The sequence below is a fragment of the Artemia sp. Qi Xiang Cuo genome, chromosome 11, assembly GCF_049724085.1.
Source record: "Artemia sp. Qi Xiang Cuo chromosome 11, ASM4972408v1, whole genome shotgun sequence".
In the NCBI taxonomy this organism is placed as follows: domain Eukaryota; kingdom Metazoa; phylum Arthropoda; class Branchiopoda; order Anostraca; family Artemiidae; genus Artemia; species Artemia sp. Qi Xiang Cuo.
In genome coordinates, this window is record NC_142804.1 from 73,409,780 (window position 1) to 73,432,690 (window position 22,911).

The 22,911-nt window shown below is 37.2% G+C and overlaps 1 protein-coding gene across 5 annotated transcripts in view; it reads left to right on the forward strand.

Annotated features, from left to right (window-relative positions):
• Positions 1-22,911, forward strand: part of LOC148947329 (uncharacterized) — a 58,617-nt gene that overhangs the window by 17,446 nt on the left and 18,260 nt on the right. For all 5 annotated transcript variants that reach the window (XM_089097017.1, XM_089097016.1, XM_089097019.1 and 2 more), the window contains exon 3: positions 14,245-14,654. In XM_089097017.1, coding sequence (XP_088953143.1) covers positions 14,245-14,654 — 410 coding nt within the window. The remainder of the gene's footprint in view (positions 1-14,244; positions 14,655-22,911) is intronic.

Here is a 22,911-nt window from a genome sequence, read left to right on the forward strand (position 1 = left end):
ATTATATTATTAGATTATAGTTTTTTTTTGATTTCTATTTTATTTTAGTTTTAGTTAAGAGTTTAGAATTTTTAGCTTAGAGTCTTAGCTTAGAGTTTTTGTTGAAGTTCTAGTTTAGTTTAGTTTTAATTAAGAGTTTAAAGTTTTAGCTTAGAGTGTTAGCTTAGAGTTTATTTTAGAGTTGAAGTTTAGTTATGATACTTCTAAAGTAAATTAAGATGAAGAAATGTCGGAGTGTAGGTTTGACATCACCAGGCACGTGCGAGGGAAATTTTTTGTTGGTGGGGAGCTTAAAAAGGCAAAAATGGGTGAACTACATGAGTTTATAAGACGGTTCATGAAAATCCCAAGGTTTTTTCTGACTTTTTGGACAATACCCATACTCCTATTGATGAGGACTGATGGTTCTAATTCAATATTTTTTTCATGAAAACAAACTATTTTTTTAAAAAAATTTTTTTTTTGGACTTCGAAATTATTCAACTTTTTGTTGGAGTTCTAGTTTAGTTTAGTTTTAGTTAAGAGTTTAGAGTTTTAGCTTAGAGTTTTTTTTAGAGTTCTAGTTTAGTTTAGTTTTAGTTAAGATTTTGATGTTTTACTGTTGAGTTTCAGTTAGAGTTATAGTTTAGTTTAGTTTTAGTTAAGACTTTGGTGTTTTAACTTATAGTCTTAGATTAAAGATTTAGTTAGAGTTCTAGTTTAGTTTAGTTTTAGTTAAGAGTTTAGAGTTTTAACTTAGAGTCTTAGCTTAGAGTTTTTGTTAGAGTTCTAGTTTAGTTTTTGCACTCCGACATTTCTTCATCTTAATTGACTTTAGAAATATCATAAAAGCTAGAAATTGCAAACTACCCACCCCAAATTGTAGGTTTCAGACAACACACACATATAAAAGGCTATGAAACCTATTGCATAAAAGCTTGAAATAGCAAACTACCCACCCCAAATTGTAGCTTTTATACAACACACACCTATGAGAGACTAAGAAACCTAGCTCTGAAAAGCCAGAAATAGCAAACCACCCACCCTATCTGTTAGTGCCTATCGAGGTTACGTGCGCGCACGTAACCTCGTCTAAATTAACGTTAAAAAATGAAATAAAGCTATGTCGACTTTGTATATTTTATTCAACATATCCGACAATTGATGCAGAAAAAGCATAGAGTTTGTTACTTACTTACTTACATTTTTTTTTATAATTTCTTGAATTAAATTTCTGTATTGTGCATCCAAATGGGGAATTCAAGAAAAAAATTTTGACGAGGTTACGTGCGCGCACGTAACACCGTCTAATTTTTTTTTTTCATAATTTGCTGAATTAAATTTCTCTAAGCTCTAAGCTAAAACTATAAACTCTTAACTATTACTAAACTAAACTTCAACTCTAGCAAAAACTCTAAGCTAAGACTCTAAGCTAAAACTTTAAACTCTTAACTAAAACTAAACTCAAATACATTCTTAGACCACACAGGCTATACATGACAAACGAAACTCAGAGAGGAGAGTAAGTAACAAAATGAAAAATAAAATCAAAAAGGGTGAAAAAACGAGGATTTTGTAAGCCAGCGAACCATGAAGATGACAAAATATAAGCAAATATTTTGACAAGGACCTCCGCCAAGTCGTCCTCAGTGCTAAACAAAAAAAAAAAAACGAAAAAAAAACAAAAAAAAACGAAAAATAGATTTTCGTTTTTTTTTCTTTTTCTTTTTTGTTTAGCACTGAGGACGACTTGGCGGAGGTCTTTGTCAAAATATTTGCTTATATTTTGTCATCTTCATGGTTTGCTGGCTGACAAAATCCTCGTTTTTTCACCCTTTTTTTATTTTATTTTTCATTTGTTACTTTCTCTTCTCTCTGAGTTTCGTTTGTTAAAACTAAACTAAACCTGAACTTCAACAAAAACTCTAAGCTAAGACTCTAAGCTAAAAATTCTAAACTCTTAATTAAAACTAAAATAACCTAGAACTCTAACAAAAAGTTGAATAATTTCGAAGTCCAAAAAAAAAAATTTGTTAAGAAAATAGTTTGTTTTCATGAAAAAAAAATTTAATTAGAACCATCAGTCCTCATCAATAGGAGTATGGGTATTGTCCAAAAATTCAGAAAAAAACTTGGGATTTTCAAGAACTGTCTGACAAACTCATATAGTTCACCAATTTTTGCCATTTTAAGCCCCCTACCAAAAAAAAATTTCCCTCGCACGTGCCTGGTGATGTCAAACCTACACTCCGAAATTTCTTCATCTTAATGGACTTTAGAAATATCATAACTTAACTTCAACTCTAACAAAAACTCTAAGCTAAGACTCTAAGCTAAAACTTTAAATTCTTAACTAAAACTAAACTAAACTATAACTTCAACAATAACTATAAGCTAATACTATAAGATAAAAAATCTAAAATATTAACTAAAACTAAACTAAACTAGAACTCTAACAAAAACTATAAGATAATAATCTAATCTTAAAATCTAAAATATTAAATAAAACTAAACTAAACTAGAACTCTAACTAAAAAAAATAGTTTGTTTTCATGAAAAAAATATTGAATTAGAACCATCAGTCCTCATCAATAGGAGTATGGGTATTGTCCAAAAAATCAGAAAAAACCTTGGGATTTTCACGAACCGTCTTATAAACTCATGTAGTTCACCCATTTTTTGCCTTTTTAAGCTCCCCACCAACAAAAATTTCCCTCGCACGTGCCTGGTGATGTCAAACCTACATTCCTACGTTTTTTCATCTTAATTGACCTTAGAAATATCATAACTAAACTTCAACTCTAAAAAAAACTCTAAGATAAAACTCTAAGCTAAAAATTTAAACTATGAACAAAACTAAACTAAACTAAAAATTCAACAAAAACTCTAAGCTAAGACTCTAAGCTAAAACTCTAAAGTCTTATCTAAAACTAAACTAAACTAGAACTCTAACTAAAAAAAAATAGTTTATTTTCATGAAAAAAATATTTAATTAGAACCATCAGTCCTCATCAATAGGAGTATGGGTATTGTCCAAAAAAATCAGAAAAAACCTCGGGATTATCACGAACAGTCTTATAAACTCATGTAGTTCACCAATTTTTTGCCTTTTTAAGCCCCCCACCAACGACAATTTCCCTCGCAAGTGCTGGGTGATGTCAAACCTAAACTCCGACATTTCTTCATCTTAATTGACTTTAGAAATATCATAACTAAACTTCAACTCTAACAAAAACTCTAAGCTAAGACTCTAAGCTAAAACTTTAAACTCTTAACTAAAACTAAACTAAACTAGAACTTCAACTAAAACTCTAAGATAAGACTCTAAGCTAAAAATTCTAAACTCTTAACTAAACTAAACTAGAACTCTAACAAAAACTCTAAGTTAAAACTCTAAGCTAAAACTCTAAACTCTTAACTAAAACTAAACTAGAACTCTAACAAAAACTCTAAGCTAAGACTCTAAGCTAAAACTCTAAACTCTTAACTAAAACTAAACTAAACTAGAACTCTAACTAAAACTCTAAGCTAAGACTCTAAGGTAAAACACCAAAGTCTTAACTAAAACTAAACTAAACTAGAACTCCAACTGAAACTCAACAGTAAAACATCAATATCGTAACTAAAGCTAAACTAAACTAGTACTCTAACAAAAACTCTAATCTAAGACTCTAAGCTGAAAATCTAAACTCTTAAATATAACTAAACTAAACTAGAGCTCTAACTAACACTCTAAGATAAGACTTTAAGGTAAAACTCTAAACTCTTAACTAAAACTAAACTAAACTAGAACTCTAACAAAAAGTTGAATAATTTCGAAGTCCAAAAAAAAAATTTGTTAAAAAAATAGCTTGTTTTCATGAAAAAAATAACTCTAAACTCTTAACTAAAACTAAACTAAACTAGAACTCTAACAGAAACTCTAAGCTAAGACTCTAAGCTAAAACTCTAAACTCTTAACTAAAACTAAACTAAACTAGAACTCTAACTAGAACTCTAAGCTAAGACTCTAAGGTAAAACACCAAACTCTTAACTAAAACTAAACTAAACTAAACTAGAACTCTAACTGAAACTCAACAGTAAAACATAAAACTCTTAAATAAAACTAATCTAAAATAGAACTCCAAAAAAAATTCTAAGCTAAGATTATAACGTAAAACTCTAATCTCTTAACTAAAACTAAACTAAACTAGAACTATAACAAAAAGTTTAATAATTTCGAAGTCCAAAAAAAAAATTTGTTAAAAAAATAGTTTTTTTTCGTGAAAAAAATATTTAATTAGATCCATCAGTACTCATCAATAGGAGTATGGGTATGGTCTAAAAAATCAGAAAAAAACTTGAGATTTTCTCGAATCGTCTTATAAACTCATGTAGTTCACCCATTTTTGCCTTTTTAAGCCCCCCACCATCAAATATTTTCCCTTGCACGTGCCTGGTGATGTCAAACCTACACTCCGACATTTCTTCATCTTAATTGACTTTAGAAGTATCATAACTAAACTTCAACTCTAACAAAAACTCTAAGCTAAGACTCTAAGCTAAAACTTTAAACTCTTAACTAAAACTAAACTAAACTAGAACTTCAACAAAAACTCTAAGCTAAGACTCTAAGTTAAAAACTCTAAATTCTTAACTATTACTAAACTAAACTAGGACTATAAATGAAAATATAATCAGTGACAATAATCTAACACTCTGAATTCTTAAATAAAACATAAATAAACTAGAAATATAAATGTCCCACTGGGCTGTGAAACTAGGGTAAAACTCTAAACTCTTAATGAAAACTAAACTAAACTAGATTTTTCGAAAGATCACTTAGATATATCTCTAAGCTAAAACTCGAAACTCTTAACTAAAACTAAACTAAACTAGAACTCTAAATGAAACTCAAAGGTAAAACATCAAACTCTTAACTAAAACTAAACTAAACTAGAACTCTAACAAAAACTCTAATCTAAGACTCTAAGGTAAAACTCTAAACTCTTAACTAAAACTAAACTAAACTATAACTCTAAATAAAAGTTGAATAATTTCGAAGTAAAAAAAAAAAAATTGTTAAAAAAAATAGTGTGTTTTAATGAAAAAAATATCCTCATCAGTCCTCATCAATAGGAGTATGGGTATTGTCAAAAAAATCAGAAAAAACCTTGGGATTTTCACGAACCGTCTTATAAACTCATGTAGTTTACCCATTTTTGCCGTTTTAAGCCCCCCACCAACAAAAAATTTCCCTCCTACTTGCCTGGTGATGTCAAACCTACACTCCGACATTTCTTCATCTTAATTAACTTTAGAAATATCATAAAAGCTATAAATTGCAAACTACCCACCCCAAATTGTAGGTTTCAGACAACACACACATATAAAAGGCTATGAAACCTAGCGCATAAAAGCTTGAAATAGCAAACTACCCACCCCAAATTGTAGCTTTTATACAACACACACCTATGAGAGACTAAGAAACCTAGCTCTGAAAAGCCAGAAATAGCAAACCACCCACCCTATCTGTTAGTGCCTATCGAGGTTACGTGCGCGCACGTAACCTCGTCTAAATTAACGTTAAAAAATGAAATAAAGCTATGTCGACTTTGCATTGTATTGTATTGTATTGACTTTACTTTGCAAATTGTAGCTTTTAGACAACACACACCTATGAGAGACTTTTAAACTTCGCTTTTAACATACCAAGGAGCATCTCTGAGAAATGGTTTCAGACAATAAATAGCTTACAAAGGTATTGAGACCTCGCTCACAAAAGCAGAAAATAGCCCACTATCCACCCCAACTAGTCGGATTTATACAACGAACACCTCTGGGAGACTAAGAAACCTAGCTCTGAAAAGCCCAAATAGTATCCCAAACTATAGGTTTCAGACAACACACACCTACAAAAGGCTATGAAACCTAGCTCATAAAAGCTAGAAATAGCAAACTACCCACCCCGAAGTGTAGGTTTAAGACAACACACACCTATGAGAGACTAAGAAACCTAGCTCTGAAAAGCCCAAATAGCATCCCAAACTATAGGTTTCAGACAACACACACCTACAAAAGGCTATGAAACCTAGCTCATAAAAGCTAGAAATAGCAAACTACACACCCCAAATGGTAGGTTTCAGCCAACACACACCTATGAGAGACTAAGAAACCTAGCTCTGAAAAGCCCAAATAGCATCCCAAACTATAGGTTTCAGACAACACACACCTACAAAAGGCTATGAAACATAGTTCATAAAAGCTAGAAATTGCAAACTACCCACCCCAAATTGTAGGTTTTAGACAACACACACCTATAAAAGGCTATGAAACCTAGCGCATAAAAGCATGAAATAGCAAACTAACCACCCCAAATTGTAGCTTTTATACAACACACACCTATGAGAGACTAAGAAACCTAGCTCTGAAAAGCCAGAAATAGCAAACCACCCACCCCAAATTGTAGGTTTCAGATAACACACACCTATGAGAAACTAAGAAACCTAGCTCTGAAAAGCCCAAATAGCATCCCAAACTATAGGTTTCAGACAACACACACGTGCAAAAGGATATGAACCCTAGCTCATAATAGCCTGAAATAGCAAACTACCCACCCCTAATTGTAGGTTTCAGACAGCACACACCTATGAGAGACTAAGAAACCTAGCTCTGATAAGCCCAAATAGCATCCCAAACTAAAGGTTTCAGACAACACACACCTACAAAAGGCTATGAAACCTAGCTGATAAAAGCTAGAAATAGCAAACTACCCACCCCAAATTGTAGGTTTCAGACAACAAACACCTATGAGAGACTAAAAAACCTAGCTCTGAAAAGCCCAAATAGCATCCCAAACAATAGGTTTCAGATAAAACACACCAACAAAAGGATATGAGGCCTAGCTCATAAAAGCTAGAAATAGCAAACTACCCACCCCAAATTGTAGGTTTCAGACAACACACACCTATGAGAGACTAAGAAACCTAGCTCTGAAAAGCCCAAATAGCATCCCAAACTATAGGTTTCAGACAACACACACCTACAAAAGGCTATGAACCCTAGCTCATAAAATCTAGAAATAGCAAACCACCCACCCCACATTGTAGGTTTCAGACAACACACACCTACGAGAGACTAAAAAACCTAGCTCTGAAAAGACCAAATAGAATTCCAAACTATACGTTTCAGACAACACACCCCGACAATAGGATATGAAGTCTAGCTCATAAAAGCTAGAAATAGCGAACTATCCACCTCAAATTGTAGGTTTCATACAACACACACCTATGAGAGACTAAGAAAAGGAGGGGACCTCTGAGCCTTGCCCTTGAGGCAGATCCCATTTATTTTCGATTCTGAGTATTTTTGGTTTTCCCTCCAAAATTTACCCCCTCCTCCCCTGCCCTCAGAAATGTGGGAAGGAGGGGCCTCTGAGCCTTGCCCTTGAGGCAGATCCCATTTACTTTCGATTCTGAGTATCTTTGGTTTTTAAATTGACAACACATTGAAGTATTTGCAAATGCTAAACCCTTTTCGTTTTTTCTCCACCTTAATAGGATCAAATTCGCAAATCATACTACTATCTTTTTTGCAATGTTTAGGAACAGGTGGGGAATCCCCGCTCGTAATTGCTAATCCCCTTAACCCTTTTTCTTCATCGTCAAGTACATGCTCCAAAAATATTTTATTCGGAGATTTCATGTTAAAAATTATCCTATCACTAATTACCCCTTTTTTACAAATGTCAATCAACACCAAGGAACGTAATTTCCCCGAACACATCAAACTGTTTCCAATGCAGATTATCTTTTTAAAATGTTCACGCGTGAGTGTAGTGTCTCAGGCATGGCTTTTTCTTGCGCAATTCCAATGTATCGTTCATATTGTATACACTTTTGAGGAACTTCTTGTAGGGTTCTTGTGTAATTCCATGTATTCGTCATGGTAATTAATACGATACTACTCTCAGTGCCCAGAAAAAGAAAGGAAAAAATGTTTTATATTGAACAAGAAACTAACTTTTTTAAGTAAATTGTAGTAGGACAGAGAAGTTCTTATTTCTCATTTCATTCAGTTAAATAGAAGACCAAAAATTTCAATTCATAAGCAGAAGACCCAAAAAAGAAAAAAAAACACTACACGCATGCATTTTATTAACCATTAAAATCAACGTCAGTTAAGAACATACTGAAATTACTTTCTGTTTGCGTACCTGAGTCAGTCAAAAGACATTATTTGCGCCTTAATTTTCATAATTTTTTTATGAGAACCCATCTAGGGGGGGGGGGGGATTGTCAACCCTTCCCTAATTTAGCAAACCATTTTGGTTTGTCATAATTGTTTATGACAGCCCATCTTGGAAAAGCTAAAGGAATCAAGTTGAAACTTTGAGGGAGTAACAGAGGAGGAGAGGACGTGAGGTCAAGTTGATTTTAAATTTTGACTTTAGGGGTGGTGCAGTTGACACTATGTATACCCAGGTCATCAGAATAACCTGATTGCAATATTTTGGGAGTGGCTTTGCGAATGGAGTTGAAATTTTTAGGTATTATTGGACATAAAGAGGGAAGTGTGAGGAATGGTATATTAAAATTTGGTTTTGGGTTGAAGGTAAAGAGGCTAAACAATTTTTGTATAAAATTAAGGTAAAAAGAGCGTCCTACACACAATTTACACATAGGGCTTTCTTGAAAATGACTTGTTTGTTTGCATGTGCATTCAGAGAAGACTTTTAGGGAGTCTTGAGGGGGAGTGGTTAATTGGAACTCAATTTTCATTTAGGAGAGGCTACAGAGGCAGATCCAACGACACTGTTTATTCAGGTCATCGAAATAGCACATCTCTAACGTTTCGAGAACGGCTTGGTGTTTGAGATTAAAAGCTAACAGTAACACTTTTCAATAGAGGTATCTTATTATTATTATTTTTGAATAAATGACCTTTGAATAAATGTATTCATTTAAACAAACAAGCAGTTACAATAAAATATAATAGAATAAGATTATTATAATAAAATAATGGTGGATTGATTTTCGTCTATATCGAAGGTTGTAACAGAATAGGGGGTCAAAATGGCTTCAACCTTATAAAAGGCCAAAAATTATGCAGATTTTCAGTCCATTTGAGTATTTTCCTCCCCATCCACCAAAATTTCTACAGTAGAACATCATTAAATCCTGTTATACAAAATTATTGCTATTCAAAAGTTTTGACTGATTATTCTAATTTTGTCCAAAATTTAGATAGTTATCTAAAATCTTAATTATCTCGTGAAAACAGTTAAAAAAAATATTTCTATTACATTAAAAAGAAAAAAAAATCAAACGGAAAGTTAAAAAAATATAAATAGTCATATAATAATTCAAACCTAAACAAACAGAAATTACTATCAATGAATAAATGAGACCCAAAACGAAAACAAATTAAAGTTTGAATCAATCAAAACAAATTAAAGTTTCTAATCAGTTTGAACTTCATACCACCAGAAATTACCATAAACATGGGTTAACACCCCCCTCTAAGCCTTCTAAAGGCAAGAGCGTCATTTGCACTTTACTGAAATCAATCTGTATTTCGAGCATAGCAGTGCACTTTTTATTTGTCGTAGCACCAACAACAACGCAAAAAAATGCTGAAAGGAAATGGGAATTTCGTGGGCGGTTGTAAAAAGGGAGGCTTTGAATATATTGGGGTGGAGGAGGAGCGTGCATAGCTGTGTTGGCCTCAGGCGGCTTGGTGCTGCGGTGAGTTGTTGTTAGTAGTAATAGTAGCAGTAGTAGTAGTAGTATATATATATATATATATATATATATATATATATATATATATATATATATATATATATATATATATATATATATATATATATATATATATATATATATATTAATTACGAAAATAGCAACAATGAGCCTAGCTTTACCTTTGGGACTAGTGATGACACAAGCTAAAAGAAGTATAAATTCAAAATGTTGTGAGTATAGCGATTTTTGTTTCAGAGGCAACACTTTAGCGTTGCAGTAGTAAAGATCCATAATGAACATTTATTTATTATTTACTTGTTTCCCCCAGAGTCACTTCATATGGAAGGGATGGTCGTAGAAACTTTGGAGGGGGCTCATTCGGTTGTAAATTGAAAGTTATAGTGTGCTTTGTAAGAGTCAAAAGCGATTAGAGGGCAACCAGGCTAGACCCCGGCGCCGCGCCGATAAGGGAAGACCGGCGGGGCCAAAAATAGCGCGCCGCCGATGATTGTTCGCGGCGATGCGGCGGCGCGATCAATGATGGTCGCAAACATTAATGTTTTCATCAGTCTTTCTCAAATCCCAGCTTTAATTTACAAAAGATTCGGGCCTATTTATGAGTTAAAAACTTCGCAAGTCGCTGGCTGGACACTGGTCTTCTTCGTTATTCATCAAGAGCAGTAGAAATCTGGTAGAAACGAAATGGCTGAGGCGTTTCAGAACCCTTGTATAAGAAGTGAAATAATAGATAATAGATTCGCCGTGGCATTAAATAAGATCCAAGGAATCTAATTAAAAGAGAGCACATACAAAAGCCAAATTAGGCCAGTAGCCTATAAGAAATCAAAAAATATCCAAGACAATGAAAAAGTCCCAAAGGGGGCCCTGGGTCTATAAAAATATTTTTATGGTTTCCCAGGGAATTTGATATCATTTTCTTCTGTCTCCACTTTAAATGAAAGAAATAATTATCCTTTTGGCATCCCTGCTTTCAATAAAAAAAAGGTATTATCACTTAAAAATGATAGCCCCCTATTCCCATTTCTTTCCGTCTCCTCTTTAAATGAAAAAATAATTAGCTTTTTGGCATCCCTGCTTTCAATAAAAAAAAAAGTATAATCATTTAAAAATGATAGCCCCATATCCCCCCCCCTATAAGCAATAACATACATTTTTTTTATAAATCATATTTTTGGGGTCACTTCCGTTTCAATCTTCAATTCCCCAACCTTGTACATAGTCTATTGCTAAATTTTGTCTTAATATAAGGTATTTTGGAGGGGGAGGGGGGTAAAAATATTTCAGAAAGAAGATTGTATTTTCATTAATATATAAGGCGTTCAATAATTGTGTATTAAACATTAAGAAAATGTATATAAAAATTGCAAAAGAAAAACATTCTACGAACTTACGATTCAGCTGTCGCAATAATTTGTTGGCTATCAATTTCAAAATCCAACTGAACCTGCAGAGGGTATGCGTTCTGTTCAACTTAATAATAGAATTCTTCACTACGAATAATGGAAGCATCTTGATGAACTTGGGAAGGTGTATTCAAAATGGTTTAATCTCATCAAACAGTTCGTCGTAACAAACTGTAGGTATGGAACGACCCGACTCAATAGTAACCGAAACTCTAAAAAACGTATACCAATTTTGATCCCAATAGATACGTAAAAAGAATTAGATTTTTATGCTCATTTCAAATATAAAAATTTCCTAAGTTTAGCTCTGCCCATCAAAACTTGCGAGACTGAGAAAACTTGCTTTATTATTGAAAAAGGGGGAAAATACCCCGTAAGATCCTAGAATATTAACGGAAATGACATCACTATATTCAGCGTATCAGATAACCCCACTGTTAGGATTTAAAGCTCCTATATGCAAAAATATGGAATCTTTTATTTTTTTTTTCTGCCAGACGGAAGATCACGGCTGTGTGCTTGTTTGTTTGTTTTTTTTATTCCCAGGGGCGATCCAGGAGTGATCGTATCTACCCAGTGGTCACAAAATATCGCGAGAGGGCTCATTCGAATGGAAATCAATAGTTCTAGTGCCCTTTTCGTTCTAGTCCCACGCTCAGGTTTTACCCCAAAGTCACCGGATTGAAATTTTGAGATAGTCATTTTGTTCAGTACAGTCGAAATATTCTAATAACTATGTTTTTATGTTTAAAATGACCCTCCACAGTCCCAGGGGGAAGGGCTGCAAGCTGTGAACATGCCCATTGCATTGGGAGGGAAGTTTTGGATGAGTGAATATTCTAGGGGAAATGTTACACTAGGAAGTTTTGACAGAATTACTATGCGAAATTCTTTTTAATTGTCTTACATTTGCTTTGCCAAATCTTTTATATGGAGATGTTCCGGGGGAATTATGCGGGGGCTTTTTCCGCGAGTTTTGTTTCCTGGGAAATAATTTCCACCGAAGGGGGCATTTATTGAGTGATCGAGAAACCGATTATAGATTAAAATCTTATTCCAATGAAAAAATGCTAAGGAGAATTTTACAGGTGAATCAACCCCAAGCGATTTTACAGAGAGGGGGGAATCTCAGCGAGGAAGGAACTGTCTGGAGGGCATTTGACGGGGGAGGGGTGCACTTTATGTTGAATGAAATGTCTACGAAGGAGTTTTCCGTGAGCGGTAGTGGTATATTCCATAGAGGGTAAGCCAGATTTACCGGCATTATTTAAAAATCGAACAGAAATTATGCCATATATAAAGGGTTGCCCCCTCCTCAATACCCAATTCTTTACGCTAAAATTTGACTGCTTACTAAAATTGAAACACATGAACTGTTCAATTAGAATAGGAAGCCTTTCTAAAAGTGCTAATAGCTTTTGCGTAAAGAGCAAGGTATTGAGGAGGGGGCGACCCTTCATATCCGGAATAAATCTGCCAAAATTAATATGCAAATTGTGTTTTAATTTTTCATGGATTGTGAGCCAAAATCGAACCTGCATTAGTTTGACAAACGTTCAGAAATTAAATTAAAAAAAGTTTTTTTCTACTGAAAGTAAGGAGCGACATTAAAACTTAAAACGAACAGCAATTATTCCATATATGAAGGAGGCTATTCCCTCTTCAACGCCTCACTCTTTACACTAAAGTTTGACTCTTTTTCACCACTCTACTTTTTAAAACAATAAAAAACTTTAGCGTAAAGAGCGAGGCGTTGAGGAGGGGACAGTCCCTTTCATATATGGAATAATTGTTGTTTGTTTTAAGTTTTAGTGTTGCTCCTTACTTTCAGTTAAAAAAAATTTGTTTTTCTTTATTCAGTTTCATAAAGACAATACTTTTGTCAACATATGAAGAGCCGTGTACATTGTGATTGGAGTAGTCTGGTTTTATGCAAAGTAACAGAAGTGACAAGCATTAACAAACAAGAGAGTAGTGAATAAGTATGGTATACTAAGTATTATTTGGCAGGGACAGTGATAAATCACTAGGGGTGGCACCGTGATTGGGTGATTTTCGCAGATTCGGAGAACCAAATTTTTTTCGGAGTGACACATAGATTTTCGGGGAAATCCCCGAAAATTCAGGGATAGTGCAAGTCCTGCTTGATATCTAATCAGGAAAATCAAAATACTTAACCACACGAGAAAAGGAAAAGCTCTGACTTTGTGGTTGATACAATAAAGAATTGCCACAAAATTAATTCAAAGTCAGCCGAAAGCCGCCACCTCTGCCGGTAGCGGAGCAAGCGCGGCGCGCCGGTGGCGTTGCGACACTTCGGTGGCGGTCAACCGGGCCTCTCGTTGGCGGCGTTCTGTCGAATGTGCCAGTGCCATAGCGCCGGCTTGGCACTGGGTCCAAATCAGGCCCTCTTCCATGCTTTCTTTAGCTGCTCTTCCTCCAAAGGCGTCCGGTCAAAATTTTGAGATTGTCATTTTGTTAAACAAAATGTCAATAAGTACAAAAACTATTCCTCCGGTCATTACATGATCCCCCACAGCCCCCCAGGGGTTTTCAATTATGCAATTTGCCCAATATTAACATTTAGGATTCAATATTGGGTAAGGAGGGTATGCTTGATCATGGGTGTGTCCGAAAAGCCTAAGGGATTAAGGTGAAACTTCAGTGAATGTTGAGGGAGATGTTGAACCAAATCAAGATACTATGTGTATACAGGACATCAAAAGGGCGTGATTGCAACTATTTGCGAATTTGACCGTGACCACTTGCTACTACTTCTACGATTGCGACTGCGACCGTGACGACTACTAATACTGCTTTTAGCGACTTGTGTTCGTTTTTACCTTGACGTGAGTATTCATTTGAAGTTTTACCAGTGATCTTTATGATTAATGTGATCACTTATTTTAATTTCTGTTTGTTTTGGGTTTCATTTATTCTTTGATAGTAATTCCTGGTCGTTTTTTAAGTTTTTTATTATTATAGACTTATATTTCTCCTAGTATTCAATTTTGATATAGCTCTTTACTTTGTTTTGAATAACTCCTTTTTTGGAAAGTTTTTTTTTAAATTAATCTAAATCAAAAAGCAAAAAAGTAATAATTTAAGTTTGCAGGCCGACAGAAAAAGGGAAAGACCAGTGAAGTAAAAAGTGAACCAAACCTGAGCATTGACCCCCGATTTGGTGGAAAAGTCAACATACCGCCATCTAATAAATCTAAGACAGAAAAACAGATAGAATTAAAGGGGCCTAAAATAAAAATCACTGGCTGCCCAAGCTTACCCAAGACAATAAAGTTTCTTGATCAAGAAGAAGAAAGCAGGGAGAAGAAAGTAGCGAAAGTTATAAAAGACCAGCAGCGCTTCTATAAACCAACCGTTTTTCTAACTGAGGACAAAGACATGGTCGACAAATCTTGGATCTGCTTATTTTGCAAAAAAAGATCTCATGAACAAGGTCTAGGAGATTTATTAGGCCCTTATTTCGTGACAACAACTGAAGAAGAGGAAGTTTCACAGAACACAGTAAGTTTTCTTTGCATTAGTTGATAAGCTGTTAAGAAATAACTCGCAATCGAACAAAAGTAATCATAGTCTTTAGTAAACAGTTATAATTATAATAAAACTTGATAGAAAATAAAACAAAAATTGAAGAAAAGCAAAAAAATAATCTGATAGTTTCACTGCGTTAATGCAATCCAGGTAATGATGAAATTACTGTTACTGTTCTTTCAAACGTACTGTTACTGTTGCGTATTGTTATTTTTAATTCAAACGAACAGGTTTGTTTAAAACTTAGAGCGACGAAAACGTTTTTGAACATACGCTTCTGAGCAGATATTAAAAGCCCGATCCCCTAAGAAGATGACACCCCCTCTTTTAATTTGCAGAGGCAGGCTTCGAATCGAAAGTGAGGTGCATATTAAACACGACAGCAGATCTTGCTACCAAAAAGCCTTTATTTAAAGGGAAATTGTTTGAACGAATATGAGGAGGGAGGGTGGAAGTTAGTCCCCTAACTGTAAAAGTCTAAAGCTTACTGCATCATTGGCGCTTTACTGAAAACAAATTATATTACAAATATTTTCTTTTGTATTTATTACGACTTTGAAAATAAAAATACAAATTACAGTGAGATAAAATCATGAACTGATGAGCTTTCAGCAATTGATATCATTATATATAAATATTTTCAGTTTGAACTATTATAGGCTTTTATTGCTGCTGATATTATCTTTAATATTTAGTTTTGTTAACCATGGCCCATTGAGGCTCTATTGTTGTAATATATCATATCAGATCATATAATAACAACATTATTATTATTATTATTATTATTGCGTATGAGAATTGTGTGTTATTTAGGTATTATGTGTCTTATTATGTTTTTTTGCTATTGCTATCGTTATTGCCGTGTTATTATTATGTTACGGTATCGGTATTGTTAGGTATGTTTCTATTATTTCCGTAAGCGCTTGTTTGATTGTTTTTGTTTTGTTTTTGCCATGGCCCAAATATGTTTCTGTAGCAATATCTATCTATCTATCTATCGCTTTTACTTTTCTTAGAAAAAACTTCTTTTTCAGAAAGTTTTTTAATTAATTTCTGTTCGTTTTTGATCGCCAACCTGATTTCAAAATTTTGGTTGGATTCATTTACGAAAAGGATGCCAGGGGGGTGCCCCCGGTTACGTTTCACTTGTAAAAAGGGAACTAACATTTTCAAATCAAAAGAGGCTCCTCAAAAGCTTATACGAACCACCCCTCCCATAAAAATCATTTAAAACCCGGAGCATAACTTGCAACCCCTTCCCCCGGGCTCTTGGGGGGGGGGGTGTCAGTAGGGTAAGAGGTACCATTTTGCTTCCTTTACGTTCCCTGGCAGCTTTCCAAGGCAGATTACCAGACTAGTTATTTGGCAACCCATGCCTGAGACATTACACTTACGCGTGAACATTTTAAAAAGATAATCTGCCTTGGAAACAGTTTGATGTGTTCGGGGAAATTACGTTCCTTGGCGTTGATTGACATTTGCAAAAAAGGGGTAATTAGTGATAGGATAATTTTTTATCATGAAATCTCTGAATAAAATATTTTTGGAGCATGTACTTGACGATGGAGAAAAAGGGTTAAGGTGATTAGCAATTACGAGCGGGGACTCCCCACCTGTTCCTAAACATTGCAAAAAAGATAGTCAAATTGCGTATTTAGGAATGGTTTTTTAGGGAAAGCTGTCAAACACCCAATTTGCAAATACTTCAATGTGTTGTCAATTTAAAATAGTTTAGAAATAAAAAAATTTAACAAGAAATGACTGAAAAGTGTTTTGGGGGAGATGGGGTGATTGTGTACTGTATAATACGCATGTGATGTTTGGACTGTGTTGTCAATTTAAAATTGTTTACCTTTCCATTCGTTCCACCATTTCTGAGGACAGGGGAGGGGGGGGTTAATTTTGGAGAGGCAAATAAAAATGCTCATAATCAAAAAAAAAAGGGATCTGCCTAAAGGCGAAGGCTCAGAGTACCCTCCTTAAACAAAGACTGAGGGCAGGGGAGGGGGGGGTCAAATTTGGTGGGCAAACCAAAAATACTCAGAATCGAAAATAAAAGGGATCTGCCTCATGGGCAAGGCTCAGAGGTCCTTCGTTCCCCCATTTCTGTGGGGAGGGGGGCGCCACAATTTTGGAGGGAAAACCAAAAATACTCAGAATCGAACATAAACGGGATCTACCTCAAGGGGAAGGCTCAGAGGCCCTTCGTTCCCCCATTTCTGAGGGCAGGGGAGAGGGGGGTCAATTTTGGAGGGAAAACCAAAAATGCTCAGAATCGAAAATAATTGGGATCGACCTCAAGGGCAAGGCTCAGAGGCCCCTCCTTCCCCGATTTCTGAGGGCAGGGGAGGGGAGGGGGTCAATTTTTGAGGGAAAACCAAAAATACTCAGAATCGAAAATAAATGGGATCTGCCTGAAGGGGAAGGCTCAGAGGCCCCTCCTTCCTCCATTTCTGATGGCAGGGGAGGGGGGGTCAATTTTGGAGGGGAAACAAAAATGCTCAGAATCGAAGATAATTTCCATTCGTCTTAGTTTTTTTTAACGATGCTCCTTATTTCTAGTTGAAAATGCTTATTTTTTAATTTAATTGGGAATGAAAAGTCAAACTCTAACATAAAGAACAAGTTATTTAGGAGGGGGTAGCTAACTTCATATACGGTGTAATTTCCATCCGTCTTAGTTTTTAACGATGCTCCTTATTTCTAGTTGAAAATTCTTATTTTTTAAATTTAATTGGGAATGAAAAGTCATAGTCTAACATAAAGAACAAGGTATTTCGGAGGGGGTAGCTAACTTCATATACGGGATAATTTCCATTCGTCTTAGTTTTTAACGATGCTCCTTATTTCTAGTTGAAAAAGCTTATTTTATAATTTAATTGGGAATGAAAATTCAAAGTCTAACATAAAGAACAAGATATTTTGGAGGGGGGAGCTAACTTCATATACGGGATGATTTCCATTCGTCTTAGTTTTTAACGATGCTCCTTATGTCTAGTTGAAAATACTTATTTTTTTAATTTAATTGGGAATGAAAAGTCAAAGTGCCAGAATGGTTGAAATCCATTAGCTCAGAAGTGGGGTCTCAGTCCACCAGCCAGAATGGTTGAAATCCACTAGCTCAGAAGTGGGGTCTTAGTCCACCAGCCTGAATGGTTGAAATCCACTAGCTCAGAATTGGGGTCCCAGTCCACCAGCCTGAATGGTGGAAATTCACTAGCTCAGAATTGGGGTCTTAGTCCACCAGCCTGAATGGTGGAAATCCACTAGCTCAGTATTGGGGTCTTAGTCAAGCAGCCTGAATGGTGGAAATACACTAGCTCAGAATTGGGGTCTCAGTCCACCAGCCTGAATGGTGGAAATTCACTATCTCAGAATTGGGGTCTTAGTCCACCAGCCCGAATGGTTGAAATTCACTAGCTCAGTATTGGAAGTCTCAGCCCACCAGCCTGAATGGTTGAAATTCACTAGCTCAGAATTGGGGTCTTAGTCAGTGTTCAGATTTGAGCGTTGGGGTCCGACTATCTGGGCTTTATTTGTCGAGGCCTGAATGCTAAGCGATGGACATGAGCTCGATTGGGACCCCAGAGAGACGACACAGAGACGACACACTCAAAGTGACGACTTACACATAGAGACGACACACACACATAGAGACGACAAACACACAGAGACGACACACATAGAGAGACGACACGCACACAGAGACAATAGACACACAGATACGAAACACACAAAGAGACGACACACGCACAGAGAGGACAAACACACAGAAACGACACACATACACAGAGACGACACACACATAGAGACAACACAGACACAGAGATGACTGAAACACAGATACGAAACATACCACAGAGAAGACACATGCACAGAGACGACACACACACACAGAGTCCACACACAAACAGAGACGACAAAAACACAGAGACTACAGAAACAAATAGACTAATCACACACAGAGAGGACAAAAACACTTACAAGAACATTAGATATGAAACATGCAAAGACAAGATGAAAAAACACAGACAAAACGAATATAAAGAAACTATAAACACAAACAGACATGACAAACACACATAGATACGACACAAACAAAGAGACGTCGACCACGCACAGATGCGACACAAACATAGGGACGACACACACAAACACAGACAACATACAGAGACAATATCCACACAGAGACGACACACACACAGAGAGACGAAACACACACAGAGACGACACACACACAGAGACAGCACACTCAAAGTGACGACTTACACATAGAGACGACACACACACAGAGACGACAAACGCACAAACACGACACACACACAAACAGAGACGACACACACATAGAGACAACACAGACACAGAGAGGACACACACACAGAGACGACAAACACACAGAAACGACACACACACACACAGAGACGACACACACATAGAGACAACACAGACACAGAGACGACACACACACAGAGACGACAACACATAGAGAGACGACACGCACACAGAGACGACACACACACAGAGACAACACACACACACAGATACGAAACACCCACAGAGACGTCAAACACACACACAGAGTCCACTCACACACAGAGAGGACAAACACACAGAGATGACAGACACAAACAGACGAATCACACACAGAGAGGACAAACACACAAAAACGACACATAGAGACGACACATGCACAGAGACGATACACACACACAGAGTCAACACACACAGAGAGACGAGACACACACACAGAGATGGCGCGCCACTCTAAGTGAACCTAGATCAACCCAACTTTTTGTTTATATCTCTCAATATGACTCTGGTTGTGTGTAGTGTATGTCCGTGCGTCGTCTCTATGTGTGTGTCATCTCTGTGGCTGTGTCGTCTCTGGGTGTGTTGTGGACTCTGGGGGAGTGTGTTGTCTCTTTGTGTGTTTCGTATCTGTGTGTTGTGTGTCGTCTCTTTGTGTGTGTGTTGTCTCTGTGTGTTCGTCGTCTCTCTGTGTGTGTGTGTCATCTCTGTGTGTTTGTCGTCTCTGTGCGTGTGTAGTCTCTATGTGTAAGTCGTCACTTTGAGTGTGTCGTCTCTGTGTTTGTGTCGTCTCTGTGTGTGTTTGTCGTCTCTGTGTGGATGTTGTCTCTGTGTGTGTGTTGTCTCTATGTGTGTGTTGTCTCTATGTGTGTTTCATATCTGTGTGTGTGTGACGTCTCTTTGTGTGTGTCGTCTCTATGTGTGTTTGTCATTTCTGTGTGTGTGTCTCGTCTCTCTGTGTGTATTGACTCTGTGTGTGTGTATCGTCTCTGTGCATGTGTCGTCTCTATTTGTCGTTTCTGTGTGTTTGTCCTCTGTGTGTGATTCGTCTCTTGGTGTCTGTCGTCTCTGTGTGTTTGTCCTCTCTGTGTGTGAGTGGACTCTGTGTGTGTGTGTGTCGTCTCTGTGCCTGTGTCGTCTCTGTGTTGTTTCGTATCTGTGTGTATGTCATCTCTGTGTCTGTGTTGTCTCTATGTGTGTGTCGTCTCTGTGTGTGTGTGTCGTTTCTGTGTGTTTGTCCTCTCTGTGCATGTGTCGTCTCTTTGTGTGTTTCGTCTCTCTGTGTGTGTTGTCTCTGTGTGTTTGTCGTCCCTGTGTGCATGTCGTCTCTCTATGTGTGTCGTCTCTGTGTGTTTGTCGTCTCTGTGCGTATGTCATCTTTTTGTGTCAGTCGTCACTTTGAGTGTGTCGTCTCTGTGTGTGTGTGTCGTCTCTGTGTGTGTTTCGTCTCTTTGTGGGTGTTGTCTCTGTGTGTGTGTTGTCTCTATGTGTGTGTCGTCTCTATGTGTGTTTCGTATCTGTGTGTGTGTGACGTCTCTTTGTGTGTGTCGTCTCTATGTGTGTTTGTCTTTTCTGTGTGTGTCTCGTCTCTCTGTGTGTGTTGACTCTGTGTGTGTGTATCGTGTCTGTGCATGTGTCGTCTCTATGTGTCGTTTCTGTGTGTGATTCGTCTCTTTGTGTCTGTCGTCTCTGTGTATGTGTCCTCTGTGTTTGTGAGTGGACTCTGTGTGTGTGTGTCGTGTCTGTGAATGTGTCGTTTCTGTGGGTGTTTCGTATCTGTGTGTGTGTTGTATCTGTGTGTTTGTCATCTCTATGTGAGTGTCGTCTCTCTATATGATTTCGTGTCTGTGTGTTTGTCGTCTCTGTGTGTGAGTGGACTCTGTGTGTGTGTCGTCTGTGGGATGTTTCGTATCTGTGTGTCTGTCATCTCTGTGTCTGTGTTGTCCCTATGTGTGTGTCGTCTCTGTGTGTGTGTGTGTGTCGTTTCTGTGTGTTTGTCCTCTCTGTGCGTGTGTCCTCTCTTTGTGTGTTTAGTATCTGTGTGTGTGTTGTCTCTGTGTGTTTGTTGTCTCTGTATGCGTGTCGTCTCTCTATGTGTGTCGTCTCTATGTGTGTGTGTCGTCTCTATGTGTAAGTCGTCACTTTGAGTGTGTCGTCTCTGTGTGTGTGTCGTCTCTGTGTGGATGTTGTCTCTGTGTGTGTGTGTTGTCTCTATGTGTGTGTCGTCTCTAAGTGTGTTTCGTATCTGTGTGTGTGTGACGTCTCTTTGTGTGTTTCGTCTCTATGTGTTTTTTTCATTTCTGTGTGTGTGTCTCGTCTCTCTGTGTGTGTTGACTCTGTGTGTGTGTGTGTGTATCAGCTCTGTGCATGTGTCGTCTCTATGTGTCGTTTCTGTGTGGTGGGCGCCCCCAAATATTGTCCCAAATTCCTCTCTCAATTTAGCACTTGTTCACGGATGCCCAGCGTCTCCAATCACTTTCCCAATAGTATCAATTCATTGTCTCAGCTCAGTTTAGAAAATATGATCCAATTTCCACTTTTTCAAATTTAGGGTCACTTGCCTGAGACTCTGGGCAGGTGAGGTGGGCACCTCCAAAAATTTGTCCCAACTTCCACTCTCGCCTTAGAACTTATTCACGGATACCTAAAACCGTCAACGGTTAGACTGTTGCCCTAGCAGTAACCATGCCATGCTCTACACAAATACCAACAATATATTTTTGTTTTCCATTTTCACAATGGGGTCCCAATCGAGCTCATGTCCATCGCTTAGCATTCAGGCCTTGACAAATAAAGCCCAGATAGTCGGACCCCAACGCTCCAATCTGAACACTGACTAAGACCCCAATTCTGAGCTAGTGAATTTCAACCATTCAGGCTGGTGGACTGAGACTTCCAATACTGAGCTAATGGATTTCCACCATTCTGGCTGATGGACTAAAACCCCAATTCTCAGATAGTGAATTTCTACCTTTCAGGCTTGTGGACTGGGACCCCAATACTGAGTTAGTGGATTTCCACCTTTCAGGCTGGTGGACTAAGACACCAATTCTGAGCTAGTGAATTTCCACCATTCAGGTTGGTGGACTGAGACTCCCAATACTGAGCTAGTGGATTTCCACCATTCAGGCTGGTGGACTAAGACTCCAAATACTGAGCTAGTGGATTTCCACCATTCAGGCTGGTGGACTAAGACCCCAATTCTGAGCTAGTGAATTGTCAGCATTCCGGCTGGTGTACTGGGACCCCAATACTGAGCTAATGGATTTTAACCAGTCAGGCTGGTGGACTAATACTCCAATTCTGAGCTTGCGAATTTACATCATTCAGGGTGTTGGATTGTGACCCCAATTCTGAGCTAGTGAATTTCTACCATTCAGGCTGGTGGACTAAGAACCCAATTCTGAGCTAGTGAATTTCCACCATTCAGGCTGGTGGACTGAGACTCCCAATACTGAGCTAGTGGATTTTCACAATTCAGGCTGGTGGACTAAAACCTCCATTCTGAGCTAGTGGAGTTCCATCATTCAGGCTGGTTTACTGCGACCCCATTTCTGAGATAGTGAATATTAACTCTTGGTGCAGGTAATCAAGGACCCCAAATCTGAGCCATTGGCGTTCCACAAATCAGTTAGGTTGACTACGAGTCCCAAGCCTGAGCTTTTCGAGTACAACAATTAAAGATGTCGGCCAAATACACCAAGATTTAGTTAGTGACGTCTAGGAATTCTGGCTGGTCGACTTTGACCCCAATTCTGAGCTAGTGAATTGTCACCATTAAGGATGGTTGACTAAGACCCCACTTCTGAGCTAGTGTATTTCAACAATTAGGGCTGGTGGAATGAGACCCCACTTCTGAGCTAGTGGATTTCAACCATTCTAGCACTTTGACTTTTCATTCCCAATTAAATTAAAAAATATG